The sequence below is a fragment of the Cynara cardunculus genome (assembly GCF_001531365.2).
Source record: "Cynara cardunculus var. scolymus isolate 2C chromosome LG 1, CcrdV1, whole genome shotgun sequence".
Classification (NCBI taxonomy): Eukaryota; Viridiplantae; Streptophyta; class Magnoliopsida; order Asterales; family Asteraceae; genus Cynara; species Cynara cardunculus.
In genome coordinates, this window is record NC_037528.1 from 8057170 (window position 1) to 8067156 (window position 9987).

The 9987-nt window shown below is 31.5% G+C and overlaps 1 protein-coding gene and 1 non-coding gene across 2 annotated transcripts; both read left to right on the plus strand.

Moving 5' to 3' along the window:
- The first annotated feature begins 233 nt into the window (after positions 1-233).
- Positions 234-1102, plus strand: LOC112523324 (putative RNA methyltransferase At5g10620). Its single transcript, XM_025132880.1, has 2 exons — positions 234-251; positions 400-1102. The coding sequence occupies exon 2, from the start codon at positions 403-405 to the stop codon at positions 967-969; it is 567 nt and encodes a 188-aa protein (XP_024988648.1). The 5' UTR covers positions 234-251; positions 400-402; the 3' UTR covers positions 970-1102.
- A 5806-nt stretch (positions 1103-6908) lies between these two features.
- On the plus strand, positions 6909-6980 carry TRNAP-AGG. The gene has a single exon. It is a non-coding gene; the product is annotated as a tRNA-Pro (tRNA).
- Positions 6981-9987: the final 3007 nt, after the last annotated feature.

The window sequence follows — 9987 nt, forward strand, 5'->3', positions numbered from 1 at the left end:
ATAATTTGATAACTCATAAAAGTGATATAATTAGTAGAAAATATGTAATTGGAATATTAATTTTCTTATAATAAAATATGAAAAATATATTTCTAATTTATTTTCTCTAAATTAATAATTTTGTCTCTTTTGATAAATAATATTAAAGCATTGGTTAAAGTCGAAAATGGGACTTTTGGAACTGAGTAAAGCGGAAGCTCACCCTTTGCGAGGGTCTACTTGGACCGTTTTGTTTCTCTAACCTTTCCCTTGTAAGTCTTTCCTACTTGCTCGCTATATGTTCGACGAAATGCCTACAAGAAAATACCCCCAAAATTTCTGAGATTTTAGCATATAATTGGCCCCTTAAACGTTTGCTAACCCTATGATTGAAATTACCCTTTTGTATTTGTGGATAAGGGAATGGCCATGTGTGTCTTTACCACTGTCAACATGAAGAACCACCACGTCCCTGATTCTGGTGCCAAAACTAGAGGATCCAAATACACAGGCCAATCCGTAAAACCACTCCCAATCCACATCCTAACAGTTGGCAAGACTAGATCCCCAGGAGTTCAGTTGATAGTCAAGGATTACATGGAAAAGCTCAAACTTTACTGCCCGGTTCACGACCTCCGAATCCGATCGAACCCCAAGAATTCAATCGACAGGAGGGTCCAGATCGAAAACGAAGAGATGGGTTTCATGAATTTCATCAAACAAGATGATTGGGTGGTGATGCTGGATGAGAATGGGAAGGATTTGAAATCAGAGGAAATGGCAGACTTGATTGGGGATGCTGGAAGTTGTTCAAGAGTGGTGTTTTGCATCGGAGGGGCTTATGGGCATGGAATGAAATTGAGGGAGAGAGCCAATGTGAAGGTAAAGTTGTCATCTTTGGTCCTTAATCATGAGATTGCATTAGTGGTGCTGGTTGAGCAACTTTATAGAGCTTGGACCATTCTCAAAGGTCAAAACTACCATCACTAGGTGAACATAAGTTATGAGACATATACAAGATGTAAGATATGCATCTTGATTCCGATCTTTTTCGTTTAAAAGAAAATTTCCAATTTTGTGATATATTGTGTTGAATGCATTGTTTTGTTTTTGTAATTTTTAATTAAGATTCGGAGCGAAGGGGTGAAAGAAAATGTTAGTTGGATATATAACCATAGATGTGGTATTTTATATAACTTTATACCCAATTCTAACCCATATTGGATCTCACCGGTTCATGTTTTAAATCTATTGGTATTTACCCCGACTCCATGAGACGTATTCCTTCGAATCCCGATTTTGAAGTACAGAATGGTTGAAGAATGACGAGTGTGCAGTTTGAGGTGGTGGATCCAGTGGGACGGATAGCACAAATTGGAGTCTTGGACGTCGGGTGCAAGGCTACAGGCACGACTCGTTAAGGTGAGGATATATTTTTTTTAACTTTGTTAGGATTGACGTGTTTGGTGTAGAGATAACAAAAAGAACCCGTACCCGACGAAGAACTTGATACGTGAACCTGGTCTGACCTAGGAATCTCCAAGTCGTTCAGAGATGGCGATACCCTGATTACTAATTAAAAAAGTTTATGCATATATATAATAACAATAAAAAAGTAAGAAACCCATAAAATAATATATATATATATATATAATAATAATAATAATAATAATCAAATTTCGATGATATAAAGTTGTAAAGAGGATTACGTTATTGATTTCTTTTTTGTGGGGATCATTTTGGTGACACTAATGTAGTTGTATAAAATTTTAATTATTAAGTGTTGTAATTGATATATTTATGTTTGAACGGATTTTATTTGATGTTATCCTTATACATATACAATAACTAAAAACAGTTTACTAAAAGTTTAACATGCTATGTCATTTAAACATGAAATTGGTGTTTACATATAATGTATGCATAAAGGTATTACGTAAAAAAAATTATGTACACGGGAAAATATCAACGATTCCTTGATGGGAATGGGGATATAATCCTATTGCCCGATGGGGATGGGAGTCCATGGTATTCCCCGAGCCCGTTATCATCTATAGATTGGGGGCAGTTCTCATCATCGTCTTTAGCGCATGGATCTACCACAGGTGATGTGATTTCTAAATGTGTGATTTAGTTGTATAAGATTTATTGAAACTTACATATTATTTGTCTTAATAATTACTAGTGCATGCACTGCGCGTAGCGCGATAACGTTTTTTTTTGTCAGAAAGCACGATAAATTACAGTATAAGAAACATAATTTGTTAATTAACTAGTAAAATATAATATAAAACAACAAATGTACTAAAAATATTTTAGATATAAATTATATATATTTTTAGATTCTTTTAATATGAAAATTATTAGGTTTTTTATTTATGGACAGACACTCAACCGTCAATTTAGGGGGCGTTTGGTTCATTTCAAGGAATCGGAATGAAAATAGGAATGAATATATAAGGGAATAAAAATCAATATATCCATTTTATTATATTATATTGCTTTATATTACTTTCCATTGTTGATGTATGGTTTAAAAAAACTCATCCTACAATAACAGTCTCTCTCTATTTTTCTTCTTGTTTCTTATCCAAACTATAGCCATGAAACATCACATCGATTTTTTGAAGAACATAGATGAAGGTGGAACAATGATGAAGAACATAGATGAAGGTTGGGACGAAGAACACAGATGAAGGCTGGGACGAAATTCACCACCACCACTGCGGTTTTGGTCCCTATGATGACCCTCCCCCAACCATCTCTGGCTCTCTTCACAACCACCACCACCACTCAGCAACCTCCATCTACAGTCATCTGGCCGATCTTTTCCCTGCTCCGATCGAAAACCCCCAACAACACCCTCCTCTTTCTTTCTTATCCCTCCCTTCACCATCGTCCCTAACACCACGCTACCTAACCCTCTAAAATCTCCGCCGGCAACAGACATATGGGATGGGGGCTCACTCTTCCAGCCTTCACCAACACAAAACACATCCACAKCTCACTATTTTATATTTTTTATATCAAGTATTAACCTGATAGGATGTCATCTCCACAAACCCAAATCTMATTCCTTCTTAAAACCCAAATTCGATTTCTATCAAGGGTTTCACAAGGAACAAATCGAACAAAATGGAAAGACGAGAAACAAACCCAAATCCCGATTCCTTCTTAAAACCCAAATTCGATTTCTATCAAGGGTTTCACAAGGACATGAGAAAATCGAAGATGAGAAACAAATAAATCGRTCGATTTGTTCAACGTATTGAACTGAAGAAAATCGGATATGAGAAACAAAGAAATCGATTGATTTCTTTAGCATCTATCTAGGGTTTCACAGAGAACATATCAAACAAAATCGAAGATAGAAACAAACCCACATGATGAGGAACACGAGAGATTTCTTCAACATAATGAATTTCAAGATGGTAAGAGGACTCATCTCTTCAACGTATTGAACTAAAGACGATGAGAGGTTGTTTATGTTGGAGGAGGCGATGGGATTGATTAATTTGGTTCATTCCACCCAATTTGGAGTGGAATGGTTTTTTGACCTTTCTATTATAATGACTGATTACATTAATTGTAACCAAACATCATCAATCATTTCATTTTCATTCCTTTTTTGAACCAAACTAATACAATCAATATCATTCCCATTAATTATTGTCTAATACCCCCAACCAAACACCCCCTTAATCTTTATGCTAATATGAACTTTGTGGTTGAAAAGTCAGATGTGAACATAAAATATTTTTCATTTATGAAAAGTAATTTGTCTTAATATTAAACTGGAATTTTATACATTCTTTTGTTTATTTTATTAAATAAAATAATGTCTCGAAAAGAGTTTTGTTCTAGACAAAAAGTTATAATCCCCTCATAATATTTTATTTCAAACAAAAAAACAATAATTACAAAAGAAAATTAGACATCCTCAAACAAAATACATGTCTTTCAAAAACATAGTTTGAAAATTGAGAAATTCTCTAAAAGTATTATACTGTTTTACATTTTTAAATCTAATCATCCATATGTAAAATTGTAAAGTTTTATTAGCCGGCCTCTATATCATCAATTGAGCCAGTAACTAAAAAGTTAATTAAGGGGACGTTTACCAAGCACTTACCCGGTAAGCACTTACCGGTAAATTTAACACCACCATTTACTCAACGGATAAGATTTTTAATCCACTAAAACGGTATCATATGCAACAATTTACCCGGTAAGCGCTTACTCGAGTAAGAGTTGTCGCCCTCACTTACCGGGTAAGACTCTTGGTCATGTCTCACTCTTACCGGGTAAGATTTTTTATTTTTACCATATTCATTCCCTCTTATCGATTAAGACTTTTGGTCATAGTTCAGAAAATGGAACGAACTTAATTCTTACTTCACCATATGGAAAAAAACATAAATTTATAATTTGTCAAATAAATAATCCAATTATTGAAATCTGAAAAATATACAAATTCTAAAATAGACAATACATTTATTAAAGTTGTGACAGATAAGGATAAATATCCTTCATTGAAACCTCAAACTTGTTTCAAATAAGAACTGAATTTAATCATAACCTTATATAACATATATGTATAATTGTATATAATACAAACACGTAGCTATATTTTGTACAACATCAAACTCTTTTTTAAATAATTCACTTAATTTTTTATTATTTTTATTTACTTCAAATTAAAAAGTGTTCACTAAAGATTAATTATTTCATTTTCTATATTATGGTTTATTTATAATAACTATTGTTTAAACAACATTTAATAAAATTAAAAACTTTTATTTTTATTTACTTTGTATTTTCTTAGTTTAGCATTTTTCACAAATATCGATATTAATTTTTTTGGCAATACTTTTACGACCATGTTGTAAAAAAATTGTTTGAGCTTGGAAAATGAACTACTTCGTGAAACCTTTGTCAACACTTGATTAATTGCAAATCCTAATAAAACCCATTTGGGTTACAAAGAGTTTATTTAAGTTACAAAAATACAAATTTTAAGACATAAAAAAACATTGTAATTTGCATAGGTAGGTGCATGATAAGATAGCAGAGTAAAAAAAGTTCACTTGATGAACGCAGTTGCAGAAAACATAAAGAAGAATTTTTTTTTATCTTTATCTTCTTTAGGATAGAGAATGTTGTTGATGTGAATTCAAACCGAAAAAACCCTCGAACATTTAAACAAACTGTTTGTATTCGTGTGTAGAAACGAATACGGGGACCAAAATTATAACAATCGAGATAAATTGACAGAAAGATATAAAATGCCATTCTCAGCAAAGTTTCACCGTACTAATCTTCCACAATGAAATAGTCCCGGTTGAACTTGGGTGCGTGTGAATATTTTCAAAAACATAATCGATTGTTTCTTGAATGCCAAAACTAAATGGAGATGAAGAGATTGAGAAATAAAGATAACGAGAGATCAAAATTTGAGCAACTGAGAGAAAAGGGCATAAAAATATAAAATTATCATTCGCGTCAAAATTTCACCGTACTAATATTTCGCTTTGAAATAGTCCTGGTTGAAAACGTAGGTGCGTATTACAATGTTTTCGAGAACATAAGCAATTGTTTCTTGATAACAATTTATGTCAAAACTAAATGGAAAGGAAGAGATTGAAAAATAAAGAGATGGAGAGATAAAAAGTTGGAGAAGGTAAATCAATTGCAATAAATAATAAAATGAACGTCTATAAATAAGTTGAATAGTCTAAGAGGTTAACTTAAGTTGACTGCTTATCAAGAAGTTGAATAGTTTGGGAGTTTAAACTTAAGTTGAATGCTTATCAAGAAGTTGAATAGTTTGGGAGTTTAAACTTAAGTTGAATGCAAAATTACCAAAAAACTGACATTTATTATGAAACATTCAATTTGCCCATAAAGGCGTAATAATCTTTAACTTGATTAGTATTTAAAAAAAAATATTAGAGATAAAAGGAGCTCCTAACTTTTAGAAGAAGCACATCATATATAATGGTTTCTTCTTTAATATATATAAAAATTAAATGTATTCATAATTCATCAGGTGAAATTAAATTGATTTATATAAATACTAGAAGGATACTCGTGGAATGCAACGAGATACATCTTGATTTTAATATTTTATTTTATTCTTTATCTCAATTGATGTTATAATATGGTCTTATGTGATTTTGAAAAAACGATGATATTTTTATTTTTGAATAAAATATAAATTTGAATATATCATAAAATTTTGATAAAATTATATCGATATTAGTATCAAATTAACTATTTAAAATTTCTTATTTTTTGTGTAATTTTTTAATTCAAATTTTTTATTTATAATTTAATTTAAGTTCAATAACGAAGTAATTTATATTTGGTTTAGTAATATAATTTTCTTATAAAGATAATAGTTAATTATTTTGTTAAAACTTAATAATTATCCTAATTGTATTTTAAATTTTTTATATTTTAAAATGAAATGTTTATCCTCTATTTGATTATGTTTATCCGCAGTTAGTTACACGAATTCAAACATGAATCTTTAATAAGTTGTACTTATGCATAATTTACTTGTAATCTTAAATTTTAAGTAATATGCATCAATATACAGTACTTCATGCATAAAAAAATGGGTTTTAAGATTTTTATCAAATGCTTTATAATATAGTATAGATTATATCTATAAGCATTCAATAAAAACTTTTAAAAACCATTTTTATTCATTGATGTATATTAATTAAAATTCAAGATTATAAGTAAATACAACTTATAAAATAAAATATTAAAATCAAGATGCTTCAAACACTTAAAAATTGAAGAAGAAAGAAAAAAGATTGAATATAAGATAACATGAGGTAGTAAAAGTTGTGAAGCATTGTGTGTGTTGAACAACAATAGCTATTATTTATTATAAATATTTGAAATAAATTAGCCATCGCGGGCATTTGGTCTAGTGGTATGATTCTCGCTTAGGGTGCGAGAGGTCCCGAGTTCAATTCTCGGAATGCCCCACTTGCGTTTTTTTAATCCATTTTTGAGTTGCCCCTGCGTTAAATTTCATAAGCAAAACCCCAATCACCGAACCATAAATAAATATACAGAAATAAATATATCATGTCAAAACACCTATTTTTTGAAAAGCAATAAAAAAAACATGAGGGTATAAGGTTAAAGATAACAAAAACAACAAAATCTGCGAGACATAGAAAAACGAATACCCGATGAAACAAAACCAACAAAAACAAAACAAAAAACCGAAAAATACTAAAAACAGAGAGGCCGAAAGCTCCTCAAACCACGCCAAAAGGACAAAAATAACTTGAACGAGAACTAGGTAGTTGCTAGCAAGGAGCAACCCAAGTCTGATTTCACTTCTGATTTATAAGAGGTGGTGCTGATGTCTGAAATCTGAATCAGTCAGACCGTTTGTTTTTACGTCTGAAGTCTGAAATCTGAATCAATATAAACACGAAAGAAGTCTCATAAGGACTAGAATCGATATTCATTTTGTATTAATTGTGTTGCCAACATCTTCTTGCTCGTTGGTTTGATCATACTCAGAAAATAACTCATATATAGGAGAGATCGATTTGCAGAGATTGATTTGGATAGATCGGTAGCTTGAGACCGAGCGAGAGATTGATATGGTGTCCAGATTGTATGATTTGGATAGATCGATATGATTTGGTAGCTGGAGATCAAGCGAGAGATCGATATGGTGTCCTCGTGTGCGAATAAGAACGCATTAAGGGTTTAGACTACCACTTAAAAAATCAGAGGACTATAAGAGTTTTTCAGCTCTTATTTAAAAAAAATCAAACGCTTTGAAAATAAAAACGTCTGACCTATTTAAACTTAAGAGGTATTAAGAGTTTTTTTTTTTCATAAAACAAACAAACCTTAAGCAAATTTGTGGCAAAAACTTCAATATCTGAAGTGCAGGGTTCAAATGAAAATTTTGTGGAAACAAAATATAAAATAATAATATTTCAATAAAATAAATAAATAATAATCTTTAGGCTTTAACGCTTAAAATTAAAATAAATAAACTAATGAGAACATGCAGGTGAATGAAAAGAGCCATTGAGGGTCCAAACCTGCCCGATGCTCACATCTGGACTGCTTTAAATCGATATTTTTAAAATCAAGTCAGTCAGGCAGTGCGAGCTGCGATACAAAGTTATGGGATCGACTTAGGTGCATTAACTAGTCTCGGTCTTATTTCTATCAGGTTGGTCCGTCCATTTTTTTAATCATTTTTATACAAAAATATTATAAGTGTTTTTTATAGTTACGATATTTAGAATTTAACATTAAAATACACTTTAAATAATATATTCAAATAGATAAAAACTTTAAAAAACAACTCGAAAATCTTATAAAAATTTCTAAAAACGTGTATTATAATTTTAAAAAATTAATTAATTTTTTAAAACTCAGACCTAAAAATAACCGATCTGAATCCTAGGTGGGGCCAAGTCTTGAAATTCAGTAAAAAGTGTAATCCGGTCCTGACTCGTCAGACCATAACCAGTCCCGAGTTAGGTCGGTCACAATTTGACAACCTCTATCCACACTTGAGGACTTAGAGCCCGACATAGCACACGTCTGTCCTTTTATTTTAAACCCGCTCAAATCTTGGTCCTTATGCTCTAAAACTTATAGATGCCATCATAATTTTTTCCATAAACTTGTAGTGTAACCTTTTTGTGTTGTTTCTTGTAATTTTATGGGCAAATTTCAGATTATTCTGTTGGGCTGGTGGTTGTAGTGCAAAATGCTTCTATTAGGCCCAAATAATTAAAAGCCATAAGGAGTTCCTGTTTAAACCTAGACCCATTTAATTTTGATCTATTAATTAATTATACCAGTTAGCCTAATGGAGGGTTAATTAACTAATTCATATGTTATCTCTAATACTAATAGTGGAGACTGGAGAGTGATAGTACGATGGATAGGTCTCATCAGAGGTTTTGGCTGGTATTGCTGCTATAAGTCCGTTCGGAGAGCCCGTTTGATCACCTCATTAGTATTTAAATCGTTAAACTAAAGGTGAAGTCTTTGAAGGAGTAAATGTTGATAACGATGGTCATTTTTAGAAAAACTTCGTGGATTGTGTATTTTGTACTCGAATGGGTTCATGCGTTATATGTAATTTTTATGTATAGTTGATAGAATATTACGAGTTATGGAGTTTTATGCATTATTTGTTAAATCATTGAGAGCATGTGTTAGAATCCAATGTATGAGAATATATGGGATAATGCATTGCCGGTGTATGACAAGCTCTTGAATAGTAAACCCATGAAGCAAGGATTGGTTTTGTCTGTGTCAAAATGGGATGCGGTAAACTTAAGAGAAATACGAGAACAGTCAAATCATGTGTGATTTATAAATTTGTCAAAAAGTGTCATGTTGACCAACCATTCAATGGGTGAGTTTCTGGTTTTGTCTGTGTCAAAATGGGATGCGGTAAACTTAGGAGAAATACGGGAACGATCAAATCATATGTGATTTATAAATTTGTCAAAAAGTGTCATGTTGACCAACCATTCAATGGGTGAGTTTCACATGCGACCTTGGTCGCACTAATCAGTCACCGATTCGTTGGCCTTATTATGTACGTGCTGTAAATCACATGTTGTTGCTTGTTTTTGCATTATTGTAGGTTAACTATCTTTATACATATGAAGGTTCAAATAAGAAAGACACAAAGATTAAGAACATGTGGATGCATGATTCTTATGTGAATCGTTGCTAAAAGAAAACACGAGTTCATATATGCATGTTTAAATATGTATAATAAGTTGAAAATTTAGGTAAGCAAAGATAGGTTCAAATATGCATCTTTAAACATATTTTATTTCAGATTTACCAATGATTCATACATGAATTATTTATTACTATGTTCTCAGCTTTTTTACTCTCTCTCTCTCTCTCTACATATATATATATATATATATATATATATAGGGTTGGGTTCACATGAGACCAATGGTTTTTTGTGAGACACTTAAG

Coding starts and splice junctions, on each gene's coding strand:
- LOC112523324 (XM_025132880.1), top strand. CDS start 403: ATGGCCATGTGTGTCTTTACCACTGTCAACATGAAGAACCACCACGTC.